Source organism: Sturnus vulgaris, chromosome Z (assembly GCF_052056855.1).
Source record: "Sturnus vulgaris isolate bStuVul1 chromosome Z, bStuVul1.hap1, whole genome shotgun sequence".
Classification (NCBI taxonomy): Eukaryota; Metazoa; Chordata; class Aves; order Passeriformes; family Sturnidae; genus Sturnus; species Sturnus vulgaris.
The window spans coordinates 22,591,907-22,619,496 of NC_142283.1; the positions used below are offsets into that span (position 1 = coordinate 22,591,907).

At 36.0% G+C, this 27,590-nt stretch overlaps 1 protein-coding gene across 17 annotated transcripts in view; it reads left to right on the plus strand.

The window, feature by feature from the left end:
• Nucleotides 1-27,590, plus strand: part of CSNK1G3 (casein kinase 1 gamma 3) — a 73,851-nt gene that overhangs the window by 10,652 nt on the left and 35,609 nt on the right. For 12 of the 17 annotated variants that reach the window (XR_015799546.1, XR_015799547.1, XR_015799548.1 and 9 more), the window contains exons 2-5: nucleotides 3,329-3,386; nucleotides 5,537-5,955; nucleotides 9,639-9,679; nucleotides 20,580-20,649. Coding sequence is in view for 12 of the 17 variants with exons in the window: in XM_088156671.1 (XP_088012797.1) it covers nucleotides 5,778-5,955; nucleotides 9,639-9,679; nucleotides 20,580-20,649 (289 nt within the window). In the remaining 5 variants the exon portion in view is untranslated. Of the gene's footprint in view, nucleotides 1-1,481; nucleotides 2,257-3,328; nucleotides 3,387-5,536; nucleotides 5,956-9,638; nucleotides 9,680-20,579; nucleotides 20,650-27,590 lie in introns of all 17 variants that reach the window. The other 5 variants (XM_088156673.1, XM_088156677.1, XM_088156683.1 and 2 more) reach the window with 3 other exon arrangements.

The following is a 27,590-nucleotide window of genomic DNA, read 5'->3' on the forward strand; positions in this document are numbered from 1 at the left end:
AATGAAAATGCTGCAGTAATAACTAATCTAGAAAGAACAGCTTCATTTTTCCATGAGACATGCAAAAATAGCAGAAATAGTGCATTAGATATTATGATCTGACAATGAAGTTCTTGCTTTGTTTCAGATTTGCAGTGTGGATTTCAGATTTTCTACTGATAAGTATTTCTAAAGGACTTTTGTTGGTTGGAATCCTGTAATACATTTGTCCTGCAGAAAAAATATTTGTAACATTGAAATGATCATTGGAAAGTGAATGTGACTGTTCTTCATCTCAGTCGAAGACTGTAGTAGGTGAAGCATTCCATGAAAATACATGTAATGTTAGAGAAAGTCTCTTGGAAATCTGGCAGAGGCACTTTAAGCTTTCTCTGCACTCTTCTGGAAGATGTGAGGAGAAGCTGTGTTGCTAAATTGCTGTCATTGCCAACAATCACGAGCCCTAGGGATTAGAAGTATGTGAACAGAGACTTGGGAGGTGAGAAACTGCAGAGGTATAAAATGTCAGAAGGCTGAGTGAATTTTAAATGTCTTGTGCTGAAACCAGGGCTGTTCCTTTACTGTCCTTCATAAAGTAATAAAATATGCTGTGTTGGAAGAGGCCCACAAGAGTCACTGAAGTCCAAGTCCTGGCCCTACACAGGACACCCCAAAACTCATACTATGTGCCCAAGAGCATTGACCAAACACTTCTGAACTCTGCCAGGCTGGTGTTGTGAACACTTCCATGGAGATCCTATTCAGTGCCCAGCCACCATCTGTGTGAAGAACTTTCCCTGATATCCAACCTAAATTTTCTCTGACACAACTTCAGGGCATTCCCTCATGTCCTGTCATTGGTTGCAGCATCTTCATAGTTCTTCCGTTCACCAGACCTTGCTTCCAGTGGCCATACACCTCACTTTTTTTATTATTTCCTAGAGAAGATTCCTGCTCAGCCAAGCTGGCCTTTACCTCCTCTGCTTGACTTAAGGTGGTGCTTGAAAAATGACCAGACCTGATGGACCCCAACACCCTCAAAAGCATTTTCTCATGGCACCTTAATGGTTCTCTAAACAGCTTTAAGTCAACCCTTGTCATGCCCAGGACCAAAATTTTGCCGTCACTTTTCCTCCTGATAACGGAGATTTTAAACTCAATCACTCCGTGGTCACTGTGGCCAAGGTGGCCACCAGTCACTACTTCGTTCCTGAGATTCTCCCTGTTGATAAGCATGACATCAAGGAGGGCACCTTTTGTAGCTGGCTCCATTCGTAGCTATTTCATAAGACTGTCTAGATTTGAGACTGTTCTGGACCTATTTGTGCTAGCTGTGTGATGCTCCCAGTTAACATCTGGCAAGTTGATCTTCCTGGATGGACGAGGGCAGTTGTTTTGAAGATATCCCTTAGTTCCTCAAAGAGTAATTCTTTGCAATCTACCTATAGTAGACTCCTATGATGACATCCACATTAATTTTTTGTCCTTTAACCCTTACTCAGAGACTGCCAACCTGCCATCCCTGACTTCAGGCGGTATTCCAGCCCTACTGCTTCTCCTGCCTGTCCCTCCTGAAGAACTTGTGACCATCCAACATGGCACTCCAGTCAAGGGCTCATCATACTGGGTTTCACTTATTCCTTATTCACTTACTCCTTATTCCTTAGTCGCTTTAAGTGATGGTCTTCATGCTGTGTGTGTTGGTGTAGAAAGTTTTGGGTGTGATCCATTGTAGCTGGCACCTTGTGGACCAGTTTAAGGATCTCACTAGCACTCAGTTCCTTGAGTTTTGGCATACCATCCCAATGCTTATCACTGTCAAACGTGGTTATGTCCTTTTTTTTCTTCCAATCTAGTTTTAAACTCTATCGATTTTTTATTTTCCTCTGTGGCTCTTTTGCTATTGTATGCTTTCCTTAAAAGTAGAGAAAAATGTTAGTATGCTGATACTAGCAGTGATGTATGATCTTGTAATTACAATGTGAAGGTAATACTTGTTACCTAAGGGAACAATTATGGTTGCATGTTTCATTTAAGTTTGTCATTCCTGGGCAGTGGAATGTTCTATTTACCTACTTTAATGTTCTTTTAATTTGTTTGTTTAGGTGTAAATCTAGAACATGAAAAAAGAATGAGGTAGATAGTGTTGGTTTTTTTTAAAGGTGACTTGCACACTTGAGTATGAACATTGTCATGACAACACTTTGAAACATGAAAGCTTACATATAATTACAGTGGTGTTTCTGCTGCTGCTGCAGGATCAGGTATTTGAGAAAGGTATGAATAAAGAAGATGCTTAAATGAGCTGTTCTTTTATTCTGCCTTGTGTAGTGTCCTAGAGAATTGTTGCTACAGAATAGGGTTCTTATGTGTCATATAGTCTTCAGTAGTGCTCATTTTCAAGCAGAGATTTAGAAAGATGTGTAGATTTATAGCTCTAATCTAGGGATACTTGTGCAGGTGTGACTTGTCAGTCAACTGAAACCCTACTGTCATTTTTCTTACTTGTCTTCCCTGTCCCTCTCCGTAATTTTCATGCAGTCTCTCTGCAGTGCTTGGAAAAATCCATCAAAATACACCCAAAAAAATGAAACTTCTGGTAGCTATTGTTAATTGTGCATGTCAGTTACTCTGAAATTACTTTCTTCCAGTCTTTTTTTCCTTTTTAATCTGCTGTCTATGCAGATTATAGATCTAGAATATATTTTATAGTTGAGATCCAATTACGTTTTCTTCTATGTAATACCATTTTGACCTTTTTTTGAAAGCTTCTTTTACCTTCTCTTTCTCTTCATACTTGAACATAGTAATTTCACTCGTGTGATATTGCTTTGTCAACTTGGCTTTGCTGGTGTGTTTGCCGTTATCCTGGTATTTAATCATATCCTTTTTTGAACAATTTTTGAACAGTTATTTAAATCCTAATAGTATTCCCTGATGTTGGGCTGAAGTTTATAGTTTGTGTGCTCGTTTATGTAGGCAGAAATGAAAAAATGAAAAATAAACAGAAAATCAAGCTGTGATATGAGGATGGCATGTTTGTCAGACAGATTTCCCATAACTATCATATAGCAAGAAAATGATTTTGCAAATAATTTGGAATGCTTACGCTGTATGTATTCCTTTTGCACTTCAGATGATGCACACCTTTGAATGATGTCTGACTTCTGAGTCTTAAAAATTATGTTGAGTCTTTCAAACAAATCTACTGCATCTTCCTTAACAATCTAAGAAAACTAATGCAGTTTGAAAAACTGTACTTTCATTCTGTATCAGAAATTTTTACATGCTAAGTAATTGCAAATACTACATAAATATGTCTCTTTGCCTTTTGATGCTTCTCCTCTAGAATGTGAGCATTATGGTGAAGAAGAGATATTGCCATCGACATTATAACACTGTTGTAGGTAAGTACAATACAAATAAATATAACCATGAAAACTCGTGTTTTTAAGGTAAATACATCACAAAATACTGCACAGGAACTTCAAAATGAGGAAAGTCATAAGCGCTGTCCTTATTTTGAGTTAGTTGCATATTATTTTATTAGGGAAACGTAAGAGAATGCCTCTGTCCTGGAGAAACTGTGACAGGAATGCTTGCATGTCTTCCTCTTGATATGTGATGTGGGACAATATATGGGACTTGTGTTATTTGTTTAGCAGATATCTCATGAAAAGGTACTAAGTTCATTTTATGTAAGAAAGCTTACCTGTAATATACCTGGAGTATCTGTTGGTTCGACAGGAGGAAAGGGGAGGGCATAAGCTACTGTCTAATAGATTTGTCCATTTAATAGACACATTTCTGGAAATCAAAATTGATGTTGTTTATAATGTACTTGGTACACTAAAAATTCAAGGATTGTTATTGTTAGTTCTTTCTGAAGAAGCCAGTAAGATACGGAACATAAGTCTTCTTTTCTTTGGTACCTAAAATATTCAGTTGCATTCTGTTGCATTAAATGTGCTAATCTTCATTCTAAGAACTGAATGGTGACCTTGAAGTTCTACTTCAACACGCTTAATGTCTAGCTTTCTTATTTCTTCACTAGCTTTTGTAGCATAACGGGTGAGGGAAAATCAGCTGTTGCTTCGCACTGAGTCAGTTCCTATGAGATCTGTGGTTTAGAAGGTGACTTTAGGGTATCTAGGGGTGGTGCTTGAAAACCTGCAAGATTATGTAGGTGTCTTTTTCCCTTAAATGCTTCTGTCTGTACTGTAAAACACCACAGCTTTCATTACTTATTGCTGAAGTCTTTTTCCCTGGCATTAAGGAAGTCATCTTGGATTATAATCTGCATTTGTGTTTTTTGATTGCTCTCAGAATAATCCTTTCATTCCCACCTTGCACAGTATTGTGGTCATGTTTATTTGCCAAACAAATTTCCATGTACTTCATTGTTCATGTAGTAGGTTAGTCAGCTGTTAATGATTTTTAAATGTCATCTAGTTATAACCATGCTATAACTATGTATGATTTAGCAGATGCAACTGTTCATGTGACTGGCCATATTATTTGGTGTATTTTCACTACTGTCTCTTTGATTTTTGAAATTTTGTGGTAAGCTGTGATATGAGTAATAATTTTACTTTGTGAGAAATTGGCTTAGAAAATGGAAGTGTCTTCAGCTCAAAGTGTTAAAAATAAATTCCTGGTGACTACCTTTAAAATAGACTGTAGCACATGAAGTACATTTTTCCAGAGGGGGTTCTCTATTACTGCAGTGTATTCCCAACATTGAAGCAAATGTAGGAAAATAATTTTGGACAGGTATTTAGCTCATTGTTGAATTTTGCCGATGTAGAAACTTCTGAATTACGGGGTTTTACACCACTGTCATCAAATAGAAAACAATATCTGGTGTTCTTATAGCTGAGATTTCAAAACAAAAGCTTTCTTGTGGTTCTTTATTACAGTAGTAAGATAACATTGTTTTTGCTGAAATCCATGTAGAAATTAGTGTCTAGGCAATGATGCTAAACAAGGGAGAAGGGGAGCAGGGAAACAGATTTATGATGGTTATAGGGGAGAATAAGTAAATATAGTTTATTTTTACATTCTAGGAGTTACTGAAAGAACTCAAGTGTCCTTGCCATGAGTTTATTACTTGTGCATCTCAGAAACTGCAATTCAGAAAATACATTATATTTCTACAACTTCAATAACTGTGCAGCTTGAACATTTGCTTAAAACAGCAGATACTGTTTGAGGGAAAATAGATAAAATGCTTTCTTTTGAAGAGATGGCATAAGGTGAAGTGAGCATGTCCAAGCGTCAATTGTGTTTATTCAGGAAGAAGTTACATAGGGGTTTTTTGTTGCTTTTTGACAAATAACTATTGCTTGAAGTGTTGGAATTTTAGCACACTTCAGTCGCACCAATATCTCTCACTGTTACATACTAGAAATAAAATTAACCTTAAAGTAGTGCTTTTTATAGATCTGTAAAGCAAATGTAATTAGTTATACCTTAATTGTGTGACTAGTTGAAGGGAAAAGTAATTTTGTACAAGAATCTTAGTGTCTTGAATAACTTTGTTTTTTTCTTTTAACAGAATTTCTCTAAAGACTAGGAAATACCAGCAGTGGTGTCGTGCATTTTGGAAATACGTTTTACTACAAATACCACCAAGGCTTTGCAAACAGATTGAACATGCTGCTGTTGACTGCTTACTGACAGTAACCAGCTGGGCACTTCACTCATGATGTTTTCATTCTCACATTGTCCAGTTGGAATTTGCTTATACTGATTTTTAAAAAGAGGAATAAATCAAAGTGGAGTACCGTAAACTTGACATGGAAAATAAAAAGAAGGACAGAGATAAACCAGATGAAAGAATGGCACGGCCTAGTGGGAGATCAGGCCATAATTCACGTGGAACTGGTTCTTCAAATTCTGGAGTGTTAATGGTTGGCCCTAACTTCAGAGTTGGTAAAAAAATTGGATGTGGTAATTTTGGAGAACTGCGATTAGGTAAGATCCTTGTTTCTTTATTTCAGTTTACATTATTCAAGGCCATTTTTATGCAGTGTAGGCAAGAAAATTTCTGTATGAATACCGTGCAGCTCTTCAAACTGCTTTGAAGCTTCAGATGTGCAAGGCATATTCAACCCATCTTTCATGGTTTTAATGCAGCTAGTGCTTGATGATATAAAGAATCTGAATAGCAGGATACTTCCTGGGACTAAAATGTTTTCTAGCTATGTCCAGCGCTCTCCTAAGTTCAGTCAGTTTTCTCTGCCAATATACACCATGGTTATTGTAGCAGTGTTTTCTGACTTTCTGAAGCACTTTATTGAGGTATATTTAGGGACAGGTACTATAGTGCTTTTAAAACCAGTGAGCCCAGAAATTCTTTGGTTTCTTTTCTAATGTAGCAAGACTAAACATTGAGTTGCTGTTACACAGGGCAGTGAGAATCCATCTGTAGAGAAAATTTGGGATAATTCAGTTGCTCTAATTCTCTGCTGAACAGATGCTGAAAATCAGATGGTGGAGAAAGCACAGACTGAGAAGGACCTATTGAGTTTCAAAGAATTTGTGCAGCCAAGCTGGAAATGTTAGCATGTATTAACATAGATACTGATGGGTGTGCACTTCTGAAAGACTATATGTTTAGTTTTGGGGACTTTTATTTCCAGGATGGACGACATGATTAGCCAGCATTCAAGATGTCTAAGTTCAAGTATGTGTTAATAAGTACAACTTGACATTTAATTGCAGGAATTTATTCTAGTGTTGTTAGAAGGCTTGAGTTCAAGTGCTTCATGCATTAAATAGAGGTGGGTTTCAAAGTTAGATCTTTGAGAGGACAGTGGGCTATATAGGTGTTGCTTCTGTTGATCTTTGCTTGTGGTAGAACTAACACTCATTGCCCTTCAGACAATATTTGTGATATAGTGCTTGCATAAAATATATTTTTAATATAGTGCATTCTGCGGCCTGTCAGGATGTAAACAAGCTTAGCAAATTAATACTGTAGAGGAATTCAAGACAATATTGCTGCAGCTCTGACTTAGGACGCTAAATTTTACTGTCTCAGTAATAGGGACTCTTGTTATTACTATTAATACTTAAACAAAATTGTTACATTTTGACATTTGCAGTGTTTCATTACATGCCTTTGCAGTCCACAAATCAAGCTGCAAAATTGCTCTTCCTCACTTCCTAAACTTTTGCATACTGCCTTTAAATCCGAATTTTTGTTTCAAACCTCTTAATGAACTAAACAAACCAGAAGATTAATTTTACAGAAAGGCAACTGCAAACTAGTAAAGTTAATTTTTTGTCTGTTCTTTTGATCACAAAGTACAGAGCTGATTAAAAATTAATATCTGATTAACTAATTTACTTGCAGCTGTTACAGTGAAACAATGTATTTTATTTTAAATGCAATATTAAATCAATTAAGACTTACAGTTTGACAGTACTGAAATAAAACAGAACAAGTAAATAAAAGGAATAGGAGGAAGATTATGAGGCAGTGTACTGTCCTGCAATAGTTACCAGGATAAGTGCAGCCTTTCTCATTTTAATGTCTGTGGGTTTTGCTTATATTCTAGATATTTCAAATCCCTATTCATTGGGAGTTTTTTGTGAGGTAACATGTTTTAAATGTAAGTTACTGAGAGCAAGAGTTATATTGCTATTACAGATTCTGATTTAATTTTAAAATCTTTTTCATTTGCTTTGCTGCAGTATCAGGTACTTAGTGTGCACCCTTTCTACGAAGGTGTACACAAGCACTAAGTTTTACATGCACTTCTGGAGATGGTTTTATATTTTAAGCATGTATCCTGAGGTTAGACCTGAGGGACTTAAAGGAGGAAAAAATTTGTGGAGTGATGGAGTTATGCTCAGAAGATAAAAATTCAGTTGTGTATTGGGAGCTATTCTTCCACCTGAGAAGAAGTGGTGGTCAGACTTCAGTAGTGGCTTGTGGATCAAATGGGAAGTTGGCTCTGTGTAGCAAATTACTGTCTGTGATGTTCAGCCATTATCTTGCAAAGGACTAAATTGGTTTGGATATTGAGCTGCTAATTTTTAGAGTCTTCATTATACTTAAATTAAACTTATATAATTAAGATAAACTGATAAGCTAGTAAGAGAACTTGTTGCTGTTGCAAGTGATGCGTTACTCAATACCTGTTGTGTGCTTATGGACAGATGAACAGTGGTGTTATATATATATGTCTCTCCTGTATTTTAAAGAGACAATTATCCTGACTGACCACGTGTCCCTTCTAATGCTATGTCAGAATAAGCATGTCATTAGAACTTTTGAAACTCATCATCCAGCTATTTAACTGGATTTGTTACTTACTCAGAGTGGGAGATGTATATATATAAGAAATGGAACGAGCAGAGTTCCTACAAGAATTTCTATTAGTGTCTTATAGATTGTAGTACCATGCAAAGGCACAGAAACAACTTTAAACAAAGTACAGTTCTTATCAAAAATGTAGCTGATAATCATGATCATCAGATAACAAATACTTAGGGTGCCTGGATATCCACTCTAGTCCCTACTTCCTTTTGTGGGTCATATTATGGCATGCTGCTCATACAGATTTTGTGTTTGTTGTTTTGAAGCCCTCAGGTAATTTGGGTTAGGGTTTTTTTTTGTGAGGTTGATCCACTAAGCTTTTAATGCATCTATTTTTTAAAAGAATCATTAGCACTTCCGTCTTTGACTGTTGGTGTAACTCACTTGGTCAAAGCACGGTGAGTTTCCTGTGTGGGCCATTCACGTAAGAGTTGGCTTAATGATCCGTGTGGGTCACTTCCAAATCAGAATATTCTATGATTCTGTGTAACTCTCTTCACAGGGAACTTTTTAGACTTGGTCTATGTCTTTTTGCTATTTAATTTCTTTAACTAAACAGAGCTAAACATAGGAAATTCAGACCTGAGTAATTCTACTGAGAAAAAAAGAGGATTAAGAATAGCATACGCTAAATGCATTTGAAGATTGTAAAGAAACAAAAAGTGTTGAAAGTGACAATTTATCCTTTATCTGCTGTTTTTTAATTTTACACCTATAAAACTTGTTTAACGTTTTAGTCATTGTATACAGTTTGAAGTGATGCTTATTGAAAAGTTCTTATCCAGTTACAGACTCTCTTTTAAAGTAGTAGATGCATTTTCCCATGTGATGTAAGCCTCTCAGTAATGTTGTTGTCCTGTCCTAACTTTTAGCTTAGTAAATTAGATAATTTACTAATTATCTAGGGGAAAAAAAAGTCCGCAATTAATTAATTAATTCTAGTTTTAATTAGTGGCTGATGTTTGAAAATTATATGGTAATTTAAACATACATTTCAAAATTGTTTTCAGCAATAATTATGAAAATGTAGAATATAATCTTCTGATTATTGTGATTTACCAATTTTCCAGCTTTTTTAGTACATAAAAATACCACAAACTTGGTGAAATATCTGAAACTCACAGTGAAATTTCCACCTCTTACAATATTCAATGAATAAAAGTTTTTAAAATAAGGTATTGGACTAATAAACCTATATATCCTAAGTCACTGCCAGAACACCTAGCACCTTAGATGAAAAATGTTTTGAAAACTTTCTTGATATTTAAATGGCATTTACTTGGAAAGAAAAGCCAGTGTCTCACATTCTTGTTTTTATTCTTTTTTCAAGGAAAAAATTTATACACAAATGACTATGTGGCAATTAAGCTGGTAAGTTAATATTTTTTAAAAAGATTTGGGATGAAAAACTAATAGTTTTTTTTTCTTTTCATATGTTAATTGTTTGATTTCTTTAACTGAAACCTTTAATAGTTTTGTATGATTTCATTGAATTAGATAAAAGCAATTAGTGATAGATGTAATTGTATAGTTTGGCCATATTGAGTATTTAATTGTTGTCACTGTTTTCAAGGCTAACTCTATGTTTGCAAAGTCAGTGGTAGTTTAATTCTGCTTCAAGGATGTGCTCTGTGGCAGTCATCTTAATAGATTCTTTGTTGTCCAGCAAGTAGAGGAACAACAAACTTACTGTGAATCTTAACATCAGGTGACTACAGAGAAACTCCGGAAGTTCTTCAGATTGCATGTGTTTTAATGCCCCCACTCCTGCCCCCAAGTATTTTCCATCTCTAATTGCTGGTATTTACACATCACCTTGGTAGACATGTTTTATTTGCAATGCTGTGTAATACGTTAACTTCTCTTGCAAACATGATACTTTTGGATATTATGTTAATATGTCATTGTTTGGCTTTTTCTCAGTCATCAGAACTACTATGGTAAGACCATAATTTGCTTCTGTTTTTTTTTTTAACTTCTTGGTAAATTATGTTTTTCATTACCGAAGTCTTTCATGATGAAGTTTCACTTGGTTACTTTTTATCACTGAAGGACTTGCAGGACTCCAGTTAATTTCTTGTTGCTGCAGTAGCACAGAACTTTTTACATAGCATAGTATGGCTTCATAAAGTGAAAGGTAAACTCTGGGAACGGAAATGCATGCCTATAGATAAGAAATCTGAAAAGTATTACAAACATATAATAAACTCCTGAAAAATACTGATACTACTCTCCTTGCTTTGGGAAATATTTATTTTGGGAGTAATAAAAGTTTTTAAAACAGGCAGATTGTGACTTGAGAGAGCAACATCGGATACAGTTTTGAGCGTTATTGAGTATTAAATCAGATTTACACTCTTTTTTTTTTTTTTGACATTTCTTGAACTTTTTCTCTGTGTCTGGTGAAAGTTGAAAATAGTCTGAGAATTCTTCTAGTTAAAGGCTGTCTACTACAAAGCACATGTAGAAATACATCGCAAGTTAGTGGGGTTTTTTTAAAGCATAAATTACTTGAGCATGTAGAGCAAGAGAACTTCTTTATCTGATTGGTTTTGGTAAAAGCATTTTTATTACATATGCAATTTAGTAAGCTTGGCTACCATTTCAACCCATTTCAGCTGTCTCAGATGATACTGTTCGTTGGTAACATTTACTTTTTGGTTTCCAGATACCTCAATCTTAGAGCTGCTTGTTTCCAGCTGAGTAAAAAACTTAAAGTAACTTAGTTTGAAGTCACTAAAAAAACCAATGTATTTAAATATATCTGTAATTTATTTCTAGTGTTGAAAGAACTCTGAATATGTAGTGGACTTTTCCATTTGTCCTCTTACATTAGTGGCATGAAAAGCTATAATGTCTTTGCAATGAAAAACAGTTGAAAGAATCATAATGAAAATCAACCCTGGAGCTTGCATCATCATAGTAAGATAAAAATACATTTATTATCAGGTAGAACTAGTGGATTCTTTTAATATGGTTTTCCCTTTTTTTTGTTTCAGTATGTATTTCAGACACATCCTTATTTCCAAACTGGAAGGGATTTGAGTCACAAGGTTCAGTCTGCTAAAAGCAGCTGCATCAAACTGTAGGATTTATTTGGATTTTGCATTTTTTTTTCTGCTGTTCTCCTATTTGAGACAGTGACAAAGCTATTTTCTAACAGTTACAGGTACAGTGGCATATCATCCTTTTCCTTTTTAAATGCAAGCTTTTGCTTTCTCTGTCACTTTTATTTTTGTGCTTTCAGAGCACTTATTAGGCCTATGCTTAGCCCTTGTTTTGTTATTATAAATGAGACACTCTTAACTTCCTCTCTGTTTTGTACCTGTTGTAGTTCAAGTTTAGCCTTCCTGAATGGGGATACTTGAATTAAGTTTGTTTTATAGTGTAAGTAACTACCCCTGGCAGATGTAGTTGTTGTAATCTCTCCTGCAGTATCCTAAAATTGTATTTGCATTCCTCATGGTAGCATTCCATTGTTTACTTACTGTTGTCTCATGAACAGCAAGACATCTCCTGTGCCAGATGTTTTGTGTATCAGTGATAACCATATACTCTAGCGCAGGAGGACTGTGTGGGTTTCTCTCAAGTGCAATGAATGGCTGTGTTCATACAGCAGCTTTCAGGAATATTTCTGATGTTAAAAGTAAGTGTTTTTTACAAGTACTTTTTTGACTCAAACTGTTTATTTTTAATTAATATTTCCCTTGTGGACAAAATTATATTAGCACATTCCTGATATGGTGCTTAGGGCAGCTTCAGGACTTGTGTAAAAAAATAACTTAAACAATTTTTCTTTGTGAGGTCTGAGGGTTGTACAACATATGCATTTTAAAGTATAGTGTATATAAGTAATTGCATATTTATTTTGGTGGAACAGCTACCTGTTCTAGAATCTTCCTCTTAATCTTAGTTCATTATAACCTGTTCTGTTGGGGGACATACTCCAGTTTGAGAGGTCAGAATAGACTTTTTTAAGAGCTATAATGAAACTCTAATGAACTGGGCTTTTACCGGTTTGGTGCTGTGTAGTGGTATTTGTATATTTCTGCTGGTTTTCTAGTATACAAACTGATTCCTTGCAATCAGGTAGTTCTTTAGCAATAGTTATTTGATGTGTAAAAGATCTACCTTTCCTGCTCACTTCTTCTTATTGTTAGATGTACTACTTTTATTACATGACCCCGTACTTGACTTAAACCTCCTATTCACTATTCAACTTTTCCTTCTTTATTATTTTTCCCTTTCACTTATTTCTCTGCTGCTCAAACTTACCTCCTCTGTAGATGCCTAACCACTGCCAAAAGACTAGCTAAAGGAATTTCTGCTTGAGCATGTCATGACCCAACAGTAGGGGCCATGATGTTCATTATAAATTCCCATCAGGATTCAACAAAGACACTAGACGTGCTTTAGGGATCTCTTTTTTTGTGTGATTACCTTGTGGCTGGCAACCAGTCCACTATTTATTTTTAAAAAGTGTTGGCTAACAAGCCCTCACATCTGAAGACTTCCACAGGTGCTGGGCAGCAAGCCTGTAATTTTTACAGTACACTTTAATAAACTCTCAGTTCCCTCAACACACTACGCAAACGTGCTGGCTCACAAATCACAACATTTCTACAACTCCCCACTCCTGCAATAAACTTCATTATAGAGTATAGAATAGAAAGTGATAGCCTTGCTTTGCCCAGACAGAGGGAGAAGAGAAATAAAAGCAGAAAGGAAGAGAACAAAGAATGTCATCAGTCCTTAGATCCTGCCTCGGTCTCACTGTGTGGCTGGTCCAGAGCTGAAATTGTGACACAGTGAAAGAGAGGAAAAAGAGAGCAGGGGAGCCCAGTCTGCTTCCTTTCATAGTTAACCTGGTACAGCCTCTTACATGAATGAGATATTTTTGTGCTGTTTGATGCCCTCCTTCAGGGAGTTGAGTGCAGGGTAGGGAAGTGAGCACAAGTTTCCAGGTGGAGCAGGGAGTTGGCTCAGCACTGCACTTCAGGGTCTCAGCAAGATCCTCTCTTTCATTCACAGTTTTTCTGCCAGAGCAGTCACAATTTTTGAGACAAAACATGGTTATGCAAGGTCCTCCACACCACCACTGGCTCAGACATTCTTTACTATTGGTTGGGCATATGGCTCATCTTTGGCTGTGGTGATCCCTAGGTATTAGAGAGAGGGCTAGAAGAGGGAGGAAACAGAAGACAGTACACAGCTAATTATAGTTGCAAATAAGGTCTATGCTCATCATTAAAACCAGAAATCCCACCAGCATTACAATCCCCATTTGTGTCACTTTTCTCACCCCATGATGTAGAAACAGAAGAAATCTGGCGTCCAAGGCTTGATTCATTGAACTAGTTCTTCGGTTGCAGTGTTTGGAATTGTTCAGCAATCTGGTTAGCTGCTTCCTTCATCTTTGCTCAGGCCTCTTCAGTTGAAATTGTAGCATTGTGGATGGTGACAGAGCACTCCCCTTCAGTGAGGCTGAGCATCCCACGTAATGCTTGTTCAATAATGAGTATGCTAAAGGTACATTCATCTCTGAGAGGTTGTTAATTAAATATTGTTAGGACAGACACTGCATTTCCATTTCCATCTTTCCACCATGGTATTCTACTGTTAGGAATAAGATTTTTCGTTTGAACTCCTCCAAGCCAACCCCAAAGGGGCTGTATATTTTGTCATTCTTCAATTATAAGTGTCAGTAAGATTTAGGATAATTATTTGTGGCAGGCTAATTCCTGCCATCGGGTACTACACTGAAAAATATTCAGGGTGTTGGTCCTGTTACAATTGTAGCAAATACAAGTACGTCTATTCAAAGTTGTAATACCAAGTATGAATCCTGTTTCAGGGGAGGTCTTCATGTCAAGTGTTACAAGTGGCAAACATCAGAGCAAGCAAATTTACAGGCAACTGAAAGAATCTTAATTCCTTCCCGTGTGAAGCAGGGTGTGGTAATGCAAAGCCCTTGGCTGTTAGGCCTCCATATTCTCTACAGATTCTTGTAATAGCTCCCAAGCTAAGTTGGAGTCTTACTACAATAGTTCTTGTTTAACAGGATGAAGGTAAAAGAACAAATTGCTGAAACATCTGGAGTCAGTAGTGCTAGGTACAGATTATAAAACAACAGCAACATGCAGTCAAAATGCCTGATTTTAGGATCAGTCATTGCTTTGCCAGGGTTCTTGTAGGAAAAGAAAAAGGGAGAACGCCTTGTCCTAAGCCAATGGTTGAAAAGAAGGTACTATCCACTGGTGTGACCACAATGCTCTTTAACATGGGCATTGGTAGCTATCCACAAATAGCTGCTGACAGCCTTCTTATGTCACTGCTCCAATAGTGAAAAATTCTGCTGAAACTGATTGTCTTGGGTAGTGCTTAAGTTTAATTTGATCTCTGTCTTTCCTTTTGTGAAGGATACAATTGATTCAGTTTCCTGTGGCCCATCCCTGTACCACTGGAGCAGTAAAGTGGCTGCTATTGTCTCACTGGGTGGAACTGGGCTTGGGTAAATACCTGAACCACTGCTTTAAAACCGTGTGCTTTTGCCTCTGCCTAGACTAACAGCTTCCACTTGGATTAGTCCAACCTCCATATTTGAGATGAGCATAAATATAGCATCTTCCTTCTCCTCATTTAACCTACCCTGCAGTAACTTTGATATTTTGGTTACAGTATACAGCACTATTTTGTAGCAGTTTGCTGACCCTGTCCATCATCTCTGGTTCCAGTTTTAACTAATGGTCTAGAATCCAGATTCTGCATCCTGCAATTCCTCATTAAAGATTCTCTCATACACAGCCTGAAGCTGTGCCTGAAGCCTGCCAATATGACTGTGCTCAACAGCAAACAGCTCCTCTGCCCTCAGCCTCTTTTCCTGATTGCTCTCAGCAGCAAGCAGCTCTGTCTCCTGAGGCCTGCTCTCCAGGAAACCTCTACCCTTTGACCAGTTGGCAGCCCACTGGATGTGGGACCAGGACTATAAGGATCATTTGCCTGTGTGAAAACCTCAGATTCTCAGTATCCCTTAGGCTCCTCTCCTGCAGCTTCCTTCTACAGCAACTGCTGCCTACACTTTCATCTTTGCTACAGCTACTTCTCTGGCTCTTCTTCAGCTGCCTTTGTCTCCTTGCCCAACACTCCTTGCCTTTTCCTTATCCTCATCCCTCACTGCTTTTGATTCCTTTACTGGGTGAGTCATTGTCTTTGTTTCTAAAAATCTAGCAGCTAATCTCGCCTCTTAATTTCCCATATTAGTTCCCTATCTGAGCCCTTGGGTAAGTCTCTGTACTCTCAAGGCCAGCTTCGTATCCCTGCTGTGGTACCCAACATGTCTCTCAGTATTTTCTCCTGCTCTGTAGCCTTGCAGAGCTCAAGGTATAGTAATTGGTTAAGGTCTCTTTATATACCCAGCAAAGATTCCAATTTTGCTCTTTTATCTTTCTCCATATCCAAACATCTCTATTAAGTGGTCACCTAAATTTTGTGGATGTTTTTATAAGGATTCAACCAAGACCTTCAAACGTTTTTGCAAATGTTTTGCAACGAAATTTTTTAGTAATTTATTTCTCTTGCTATCTAAACATTTTAGTAAAAAGAAGTCTGTGTCATCTTGCTCTCTGTATGAACATTTTTGTAAAGAGACCAAAAAAACCAAATTTTATAGAAATGTCTCTCTCTTTTTGCTCTCTATCTAGACATTTTAGTAAGGAGTCATTAATATTTTTATCTTTTTGTGTTTTCATCAGCCTGACACACAGTACTCCACATTTGAAGATGAGCATAAGTCATACTTTCCCATAATGGGAAAGGGATCCATGCTTGACATTTCCTGCGCTGTCATGTCCTGCTCCTCCCTGTGCCTGATCCATCCTGTACCGTCAGAGATGGAGATATCTGAGCCCATCCCAGTTAAAAATAGCTTAAGAGCTGTTCAGTCCCTCTTAGCCTCATGATTCCTGTCTGTGATGCCATTGGTAGGAGTGTGATATTTGTTGTAAATTCTTACAGGTCTAAAGGAAGCCACCAGGCCACACACTAGGGAGTTCTTGTACTTTATTGTACAGTTGCTATAACTCTGGAAACCCTCACTATTAGACTCAAAAAGTGTTGGCTAACAAGCCCTTCATTTTGTATAGTAGAGGTAAAAAATATGGCCGCCGTGCTTTGCCCAGGCAAAGCAAGGGATGAGAGAAACTACGGTGGAAAAGAGAGAGAACAAAGAAGTTCTTCATCTGTCGATTTCTGCCATTGGTCCTCCTGCGTGGATGTCCAGAGTTGGAATAGTGAAACAAAGGGAAAGATAAGAAAAAAGTGAAGGAGGAGGCCTGATGTGCTTCCTTTTCTCGTTAGCCTGGTGCTGTCTCTTTTGTAAACAAGATTTTCATGCTGTTTTGTTTGCACATCCACAGGCAGCACTTGGAACCTTTCTCTGGGAAGTCAGCTTAGGGGGGGACTGAGCAGGAGCAGGAAGCTGGCTCAGAGCAGTGCTATTCCATTTCCATGGGACCCTTTGTTTCAATCACACTTTTCTTGTCATAATAGTTAGAATATTTGAGACAAAACATACTTATGCTTAGTCCTCTATGGAACTGCTTCTGGAAATGCATCAATGTTTCTTTGGGTGAAAGATAGGAAGTTACAAAGTAATCAACACTGCGTTTTAAACTGTAATCTTTAATACACTGATTCACTAGTTCAGTCTTAAGATCTGAATTCCTAAAATTATTAGTGAGGGGTGTGTGTGGAAAGAAAGTTGTGCTTCGGTTCAAGGTTGTAATGTTTTTTCTCTCTGTTTTTTTGTTTTTAAGGAATAACCATGGTTTAGTGTCACACCTTTTCAGAATCCCTCTAGAATGTGTAGTAAATCCAAATCTAGTGCAAGTCTGTTTAGTAGACTGATCTTTTCCCATAACAAGGGCCTACCTCTTAAAGAATTTTTTCATGAAAATGACTTCTGTTTGCCATTTCATACAAATGTGTAAAGCAGACACAGAACATAAAGTGAGAGGAGTTCTCACTGAATTACTGAAACCATGAAAAGTATGTAATAACAAAATGTTTATATTGGGCTTTGGATTATTAGACTTCTTGTACATTTCAAACCTTACAGTTCAAATAAACTGCCTTTTCAAAGCCCCTTTTTAACAGGAAGTAACTTGAAAATTGAAGAGTATTTTATTCCATGTATTCCATGTGGGACAAAAATAATTGTAAAAAGAATTCATAATAAACTTGAAACTTTCACATTTCAGGTGTCTTTTTTTGTTTTGTTTGAATGTATAAGCATGCCACAGAGGAAAAAGGGGGTAAAAACCTCTCTGGTAAACTAAGGAGTGGTTGTTTCTGTCACTCAGGTAACTGGGGCTCAATAAGATGCACATTAGTTCTTTGATGGCAACAAGACCTCATGTTCCTCATTTCGAGAGAAGTGATCTTTTGCAGGGAAAATAATTTGTCTGTTTTAATAATGGAGCTTTGAAATAATTAGATGTGAATGTAAAAGCAGTGTAAGGAGGGTTGTATACAGAGCTTTAAAGATCCCAGAATGATTCAGGATGCTTCAGTGAAGACTTGGGCTTATTTAAGTAAAGAAGATGTACTAGTTTCTTTTGGCCAGAGTAGAAGTTGGCTTCAAGCCACTCTGGCATTAACATGATGTTAGAACAGTTATGTATTCTCAGGCTCATTTTTAGATGGTGAAATATACTGAAACACTAGTGAAACTAAGGAACTATGATTTGCCATGTCTTTATTTATTACTGAATTTTCTTTTTAGACTTGTAGATACAGTAGTGTATTCTTCACTCTTACGTTATGATGAAAGATTACATTTAACATTCTTTTGTCTTGACTTATCTTTTTCTGTCCTTTCTCATTTATGTGTAGTTAGTGCAGTCTAATAATACGGGATGCATACTAACAATATTGCATACTAACGATATGGGAGTGGGATGTGAGAAATAAAATAATTGTATGCAAAGAGGTTATTGTGCTTGCCTTTTTACAATCTTTTGTTGAACAAGATGATGTGTTCCCTTTGCATGTTTGGAATGCCAGGAAGATATCTGAGCCTTCTTACAAAAATGTGTCAATTCCTAAAGGCTGTCATTCAATGAATGAACTACAAGTACATATTGCCCTTTTTTTTTCACTTTTACTGGAGGGGGTAAAAGTATTTAATTGTCTCTTTGCTGAACGAGGTTTAGCTTCAGTCTTTGGCTCTGTGTAGTAGTTTAGTAGATGTGTTTGACTGTTTAAGAATATTGCTTTCTGGAGATTTTTCAGGAGTGTTTTCTGCTGATGGCTGGGACAAGCAGCATTCATGAAAAAGAGGGTGTGTGTATGTCAGAAAGTGGAAGCTATTTCTTTTACCTATTTTTTTTTTTTTTTTTACTCTAGTCCTGTAAATTTAATACATACAAGCTGTTTTTCATTCTTCTAATGGGACCATGTTACAACCATGAGAGGTTAAGTTGTAGATTACCATCAGTTGAGACAAAACTGTTTAACTGAACAAACTTAAACTTCCTATAAGCTATGTTTTGTGTTATTGTAAGCAGCAGACATGCAGAATTTTGTGGACTAAAATATTTTCTTCTTAGCTGACAGAATCATAAGTTTTAATTAGGCATTATGTAGAGTGTGTTGTATTTTGTAACTAACAGACTTGTATACTACAAGCAAACTAATTGCTAAATTTTTGTTGTTTCCTAAAATGTTAGAATATTTCATATACTTCATAGTGGGTTTCCTTATACCTCTGAAAGCTGAGTACTAAAGGTTGATAGTTGATCTGATTTGCTTTGACTCATGTTTACACTAAGTGTTTTTTTAGGGAATATCTTTCTTCAGTACTTTACCATAAATTTAATATGTCCTTCTCATAAACTAACAAGACCTTTGGTGGTCTTGCTTAGTAATTAATTTTTTAAATAATAAACCCTTGCTCATTTTAGAGAATTCTTGCACACTTCTCACATTCTTTCAAAGAATACAATGTTTGGTTATGCTGATTGCTCTAGAGAGTAAAAAACATACAGTAAATCCTACTTGTTTTTTTTCAGAAACTGTTACATTAGTCCTTTACTTTTAGGCATCCTGGCAAGGTCAAATGCATTAGTGTTCACTGTCAGAGACTGTCAACAGTATCAGTTTTTATTGCTGATAACTGTATTAACAGTTACTATGTGCTGCAATTCTAGTAGTAACAGAATTAATTTCCAAATTATCAGTGATGTGTTGGAAGATCACAGAATTGATTAGACTGGAATAGACCTCAGAGAGCATTGAACACAACCTCTGACTGAAGACCACTGTGTCAGCATGTCACTCAGTGCCATGGCCAGTCTTTCCTTAAACGCCTCTGGGGATGGTGACTCCACCACCTCACTGGGCAGTCCATTCCAATGTCTAAGCACCCTTTCTATGAAGAAATTCCTCCTGATGTCCAACCTAAACCTCTCTGCGTGGAGCTTAGTCTTAAGATTATGTTGCATATCTCAAGAAAAAAAGCTTATCTTCTAAAGGATGCCGTAGGAAATTATTTCAAGAATCTGATGCTAAAGAATCTTTTCTTTACAAAGGGAGATACTCAAGAAGTTTGGGTTTCCATTTAGGCTGCATGTGTGTTCCTCTGCTTAATCTCATGTCACTTCATTTCATTCTGCAAGACCCTGACCCACCGACATGTTGAACACAAAAATAAGATTTCATTAATATGCGTAAACTACAAACTTATTCTGGGGCTTTTTTTTGCTTGTTTTAGATTTATAGTTTGGAATGGCATTACTTGATTTCTACTAAGCAGTTACTATTTGGTGGAAGGATTTAGTATTTTTTGTGAAGATCCTAGGATGAGACTTCATTCTTTTAAAGGTCTGTGGAGTATTAGGTATTTGGAGGTTCTTTTCAATCTGTTAGGCTGCAGCTTAATGCCACTTCCTGAGAAACGTGGGACATATCATCCACATGCTTTGGAGAAACATACTATTTTTTTAGCTCTTCCATCATGTGTCTGTTATTTGGTTTGCCAGTTGAACTCTGCTCTAGTGGAGGCAATACAAGTTGTAAATATCTCTATAAGCAGTGGTCTCACTTGAGGGAGGTTTTAGTTTTCTCAGTTTCTTAATTGCCATTTCCTAATTTCAGAAGAAACTTTCAAACTTTCTGTGTGGCTTGGAAGCAGTAAGGCTTAGTTTGGCTGGTATTAGGTTAGTGTATTAGTTTTTAGGCTTTGTTTTAAATGTTGTTTTTGTTTTTAAATCAGGAGCCAATGAAGTCGAGAGCACCACAGCTACATTTGGAATACAGATTCTACAAGCAGCTAGGATCTGGAGGTAAAAAGCAGTGTAATGCATTTTACTGTGATGTAATCCAAGGTCAATTTTTGGCTGAAGTTTTCTGGTTTAGAGGTGTAAATCTATTTAATAAAGTGTTCCTAACTACTTAAAGCACAAAAAAGCCCCAGGAGTTAGTTGACTAATGTATAAATTCCAGTATTCTAACTTTTTTTTTCTATTCTATAAAGTGTATGTATGAAGTCCTGACTATTTAATAAATCCTACCTATGACAGTATTTGTCTGCATACAGGTATACCTTAAACTAAGTAATCTTAGACTATTCTCAGTACAACTCTTTGAAAAAATACTGTAGCTCTCCAAACTGCTAATGTACTAATCACATATTTTGAATTAAAGTTGATGTGATGTTTAAATAGCTTCAGATTTAGTTTTACTTTACTTCACTTTTGTTGATGCAGTGTATATTGCTGCTTACTAGTTTTGAATCTCTTAAATACCTGTAGGAAAAGTTTAATGAAGCTTAATGCAGTTTAATATTTGAATTTTTTCACGTCACTCCCCTTGGTGCTTTTACACCCAGAAGTACTCTTACAGTCGTTGCCTGAATGATCCAATTGTCATCTTTTGTTCTGGTAGGTGAGCGATACCTAAAACATCTTACATACTTTTTGCCTTTCACAAAATCACATATAGTCAATTAGGAAGATTTGAAGGTTCTTACCCTAGTAAAGTGAGTACAGATATTCTCTAAATCAGCTATAACTTAGGAAAAAGAAGTCTTTTGACATCCTTTCCTTGAAATTATTTCTAGAATAGGTAATGTAATTAACTATTTTTCCCAATTTCTTTACTAATGTAGAAGTTTATTTTATGAGTGTACTAGTAACAGTGTTTTTCTACACGTGTGTTCAGGGGCATTTTAGCAAAGGCAGCCTGGAATTTGTAACAGTGATTTTAGTTTTGCTTAAACTAGAATAAAATCCTGTTTAGTATGAAAAGTTATCTCCAAAATGAAATACACAATGGACATGCCCATGCAACTTTGATTTTGTTACCTTGAATGTGTGTGTATTATGATAAATTTTAATACTTTTTAATTACTATTTTCACCTTTTTCCTTAAAATTTGGGATGATATGCTCATTACTCCACTGACTGGATAGTGTTTCTCAGGTAGCTTTCAAAATTTCATGCTACTGTTTTAGAGACTATATTACTTTTTTAGAGACTATATCTGGTGAAACAAAGTTTTTAATATGTTCAGTTAATATAGACTTTTTTGTTGCTATACTATGAGTGCTTTGCAACTAGGAATTTTTAGAGACTTCTTTTGGCAAAACACAACATTGTCAGTTTCTTTTCCTAGATGGAAAATGAAGTTGCAGATAGGCAGTTAAAATTTGAAATCTATATGCTTGCTGTTTGGAGAAGGTAATCAGAGTATGGTGTATGGATGTTTTATTGTAAGTAGTTATAAATTGTCAACATACCATACACTAGCATTGTGAAATAGCTGATGAGTAGAAAGCTGAGATCTTAAGTGCTTAACTAATGGGGCATGACAGCTCACAAGTTAGATGCATTATCTATCTGTGGATGTAGAGGTGTAACTACCTAAAATTGCAAAGGAGCTTTGTAGTGGAGGTAAGAATAAAGCTGTAATTTCTAGTTCAGACTGCAGAAATTAGGCAGTTCTTCTCAGAGGTAGGAACACTTACAGGAGTATTTCTTGGGAAAATGTCTTAGTGGGTGTAACTATGTTTTAGTTACTGAATATGTTTTTATTTACTGAATAAGACTAGGAGCCGCGTTTAGTGTAAGAACATAGTCAAGTCAACTAATATTCTGCTTTGCTTCAGATATCATTCAATCTTCTTTAGCCTGTTTGCTGGCAGCAATAACTTTTATCTCTTTCTCTGATGCCTTGTTGAAGTACTGAAAGGGAGAGTCACCTCTGATTCTTGGCATGAAGATGAGGTGAAAATGCAAAGATAGAGCTGGTGACTTACTAAGCATCATCATTATTTATGAAGAACTTTGTTATAAACCTCTTTTGTTTTTGCAATAACATGCTTTTATTCAAAAGTAAAAGCCTCTCCCAGCACAGAACCTTGAAAGCTCCTTTGTGTGAGACTTTCTCAGGCACTCTACTTGGGGCTTATTTTAGTGGGTTTTGTGGCAAAGGCTTATAATGAAGAAAGTAATTTTCTTGTTCCTATCTACAAAGAAATTTAAAAAAAGATTCCCGATTCCTTATCTTCTGGCAGAAATCTCTTTCTCTGTATTTTTAGGAGTTGGGCCCTCAAGCTGGTGAAGTTACATGGCCTCTCATTTTCAGAAAAAAATTTCCAGTATTATGTAGTTTCTATTCTCATGTAATCAGTGACAGTTGGTTTTAGTTTTCTAATTTTTTTGTGACATGCATGTTTACTGTCAAGCATGGATTTAAGTAATTTTATCTCATGAACAGTTGAAAACATAGCATTGGAAAGTTGATCCACCAAGTGATGAATTCAGGAAGCAAGTATGTAAACCTCCTATGTAAAACAGGAGATAGCAAAAAAACCCACCAAGTGTGTCCATATAGACAGTATTGCTTTGTGGGCAGTGGTGGTACTTTGATCAGAGGGAGAATAGATTGAAGGGAGTGATCTTCAGTATGCAAGTTGCAGAAGAGTCTGTCCTAGGAGATATAAAAATAGCTGCCACTGCTGGGAGAAATTTGAAATATAGTAATTATGAAGATAGAAGGTTTCTCTGATATACAATTATGCACCATACTAGGAGTTTCAGTTGGCTGAAGCTTTCCATCTTTTAAACTTTTAAAAATCCACATTTGGAGGCTTTCTTACAGTGAAGTAATCTTTTCCATAGCTGCTTTTGTTTATTCGCACAAACTTGTAGTAATTTGGATGATAGCTTTATAACTGTGTGGACTGCATATTTTGTATTTAGTTGTACTAAATTGCATTTCCACTTGTTCTCCTCACATTCACATGTATACTTGTATATTAATAGCAAGTGGTTACTGAACTATGGTTTCAGAAGCAATTGATGAAAAGAGGATTGTACTCCCAGTACTCCTTCCCAGTCTTGTAAGCAGAACCGTTATTTTCTATAAAAATCCCATGATTTTCGCGAATAAGAACTACAAATTCGACAGTTTATGCTACAAATTGACTTGCACTTGGTGTGAAATAACCTGAAGCTTAAGAGATAAAATTCCTGTTGGCCTTGTGAAATCCCATTTGACTTGGAGGTGGCAGGAGGAGGAGGAGGGAGAGGCATTAACATGTGAATGAATATTTCTAGAATAACATTAGGTTATTTTCTGGCAATATTCTCCTGAAAGCAAATAAAGAAAATATTATTGTGATTGCAGATTATTTTATTTTCAAACCCTTTTAAACAGAGCATCTTTATACTTCCTCTGATCTGTTGTTGATGAAAAGAGTAGCATTTTGAAATTGTATGTTTTCTTGGTATTTCCTTATCTGCAGCGAGTATTTGTATACTAAATCTGTTTGTTTTTTATAATATCCCTTTTTCTTGTTTTTTTAATGACCTTGTAGCTTGGGTTTTTTTAAAAATATATATTTGTATTATTAATCTCTGTGCTAAGTCATGCAAAATGTTTTGTGTCTTGAATGCCATGAAGATGGAAGGCATTCTTGACTGAAAAAAGATCAGAGAGTTCTTTTATAGTTCTGCTTACTGAGAGAACAAGGAGAAAATAGGCATGAAATATGATAGATGTGCAGTTTTTATACACAGGACTTTGGAGCTGACAGTATTAATTCTTTCTGTTTAACAAAAAGTGGTTTTGTCTTGCATGAATAAGAATTAACATTTCAAAACTGTATTCCTTTGGAGAGGATCTGCTAATAAAGAAGGCTTAACTGTAACTTTACTCTTCAATATGCTCTTTGAAATGTCTTTGAATGTGCAGTAATATGTAGGTGTTTGTCAGGAAAATAACGTGAAGAATCTTTCTTAAAAAGCAAATACTTTCAGTGCTTTTGGGCTTTTTGAAATGTTTTTAGTTTTTTAAGGAAATGAGCCTCAAATTTATTGAAAGCAGCTTTTAAAATTAATTTAATGATGTGGCTTGTTTTAGTCTCATCATTATTTAGCTTTCATTTAGGTTCTATATGCATATAGAGATTTTAATGAAAATTGGTTTTACTTTTCTCTGATAATTTTGTCATTCAGCAACTATGAGGGTGTTTTCCTCAGGAATTTTGAGATCATTAGTCAGAATGCAGAAGTTTCCAGTCAATTGAATGAGGAAAATATGGATGGAATTTAGAATATTTTTGCTTTTTATAAATTTTGTTTAATGTGTATTTTCTTAATATGCCAGTATGAGTTACAAGAAAAACTGCTATACTATCCTAAGTGCAGTACTCCAAATACAATGATTGCTGAATTCTTACCCGAAATTGCACGAAGGCTTTTAGAATTAATAGAAAACAGTTTTATTCTTTTTATTGATTTTTGAATTAATCTTTTATGCTATCAGCCTTTCTTTGCATGATTAGAAGGTAAGGTGTAGGTGTATTTCATGCACTGTGCTGTAATTTAACTGACAGGTATTTACAGTATTTTCCTTTTGCAAAAAGGACTCTGTAAATGAAAGAAGTTACGTGTTTTTATGTGTTGAAGAGTGTAAAATCTATTCAGATTTCATAGTCTCTTTCATTGTCTGTTTTTTCTAACCTCTCTTAATATATTGGTCATTATCATAATGACTGGGAGCCTTTGCATGTGAATATGAATTCTTTTGTACTAACCTGACAAGTGGAGCAAAAGAATGGCAAGCAGCTCCTGCTGATTTAAGTGACCTAGTAGAACTCGTTTGTAATGCTGCTGTTAGAACAGAGTTACTTAGAACTATTGTTGATTATAGCAGTGCGGGGTATCTATTACTAGATGTTACCTTTTTCATTTGAGGTAATTTTTGAGGTCACAGATCTGTTCAGCAGTGAATTATCCTACTGGTGAAACTGCTGTATTATTATTTCAGACAAGGCAGATGCTCGGTATTGTAAATGAGTTTTTATTTTTCTTAACTTTTGTACATCTCTTCTTTTAGCTGAAATCTAGTTAACACTTCCACTTGAAAAATGGAAGCCTGACACTTTTCTTACAGAGTGACTAATGTTGACCAGTCAATGTATAGGATATATTTGCCTACTGTGGCAAAAGATATTATATTCATGAAGGTCATGGCCATTGTGAAATGAGTGCTAAGTGTTGCATTCTGTACCTGAAACATTGTGATTTGGTACCAGCATTCATATGATGTTTTCTGTATTGCTATCTAAAAATGCAACTTTTGGTTTTGGATTGTGTGAACCTGCCTTTGAGACAATGGAATCATAGTACTTGGACAGCTGTAAAGACATAATTATTGTTGGATTAGTGATTCAGAAAGATTTAAACGTGGGCATAATGTGGTTTTGGAAGATAAAGAAATATTACCTTACAGTAAGGGGAGCCTACTCACCATTTTCAAGTTAAGCTCAGTAGAATATTTATTTTAGCATTTAGAGCATGTCAGGATTTGCAAGATGGATAATTATATTTTGGTTTGGGAATGTAGCAAAGTGAGTTTGAAATACTTTGAATTTCTGATTTTGAGGGTGGCAGAGTGCCTTAAGGGAAGAACACTTCTTTGTTATGAGGTACCTTATAAAGAGTTTAATATGGGCTAGTAGGTCAGACATTGCTGTTTATAGTTTTCTTTTTTGTGTTGGAAATGAGTTTGATGGGCTGAAGGCCAAGAATGAGGTTCAGTACTTCAGTGTTTAGTGCTTTTTCCTCTAGGTAAACACACAAATATTTAAGGTGAGAAAATGTGTTTCCCTCATTTAACTTCAGTTCAGGCCAACTTTTGGCTGGTGTGTGTGAGATCTGAATGTTCAGTCACAGCTGTTAGGTTTTTTTGTGCAACTCTGTTCAGCATATGGAATCCGTGCAGCAGATTTTGCCAGTGAAAGACAAGCTATCTTTTGTATTTAAGATAATGACAGGTTACTTTCACTGTCACTGTGACCCACTGGGAGAAGGCAGTGAGATCTCAGATTGCTAGAGATATCATCCCTAGGTCATCCCATCTGAGCCATAGCCATCTTGCCTTCCACTTTAGCCTCTGGGAGAAGAGGCAGCCCAGCATGATTTCCTTGTGGTGTATCAGCATCTGTGTTGTGCTGTAACTCTTCTCAAGACAAAAATTTCAGTATAATAATTTCTTAATTTCTTTCTCAGTTGGTAGGCTGCAATGCACTTTACTAGATTGATATAGCAAGTTTCCTTGAATGTAGTGCTAGAATAGTGCTAGAAACAAACCACTACAGCTGGTTTGTCAGGTGATTATTTCTGTTCTTGGATCTTCTAGAAACAATTTAAAATAACTTATCTTATTCTGTGTTTTTCAAAATATTTTGGGATTGGTGTCTGGCTGCTATTACAGGATAAACATGAAGATTTTTGAAAGTGAGTTTGAAAAGATTTATGAGAATACTTGAATGTGACATGTACAGCTATATTAATTGAATGTTCCCACTACTTAGTCAAAGCACCAATAATTTACTGAAGCTTCAGATTTTCAAGTATTAATTTCTAAAACAAGAGTGTTAGGTTTCTAATGATGAAAGACAATGTATATTGAGGACAATGTCTGGCTGTAAATTACAGAGTTAGCAAGTAAGTCAGTTCAGGGTAGTCATAGTTTACATATCTAAGTAACATTTTATCAGTTCTTACAGATACGTCTCCTTGTCTTACTTCATATCCTTTCTATACATCTTGCTAGCCATCATTCAGTATAAATGCAAAGTGAGTTTTATTAGTAACTTCATGTAAATATTGCTCCGAGCTTCTAGGTAAGTGCTGTGAATTTGCTCTTAAACTGACGGCTGTTCCTTTTGGATTTTTTTAGTCGTGCTGTCCTGCTTTATTACTTCCATTCTGTT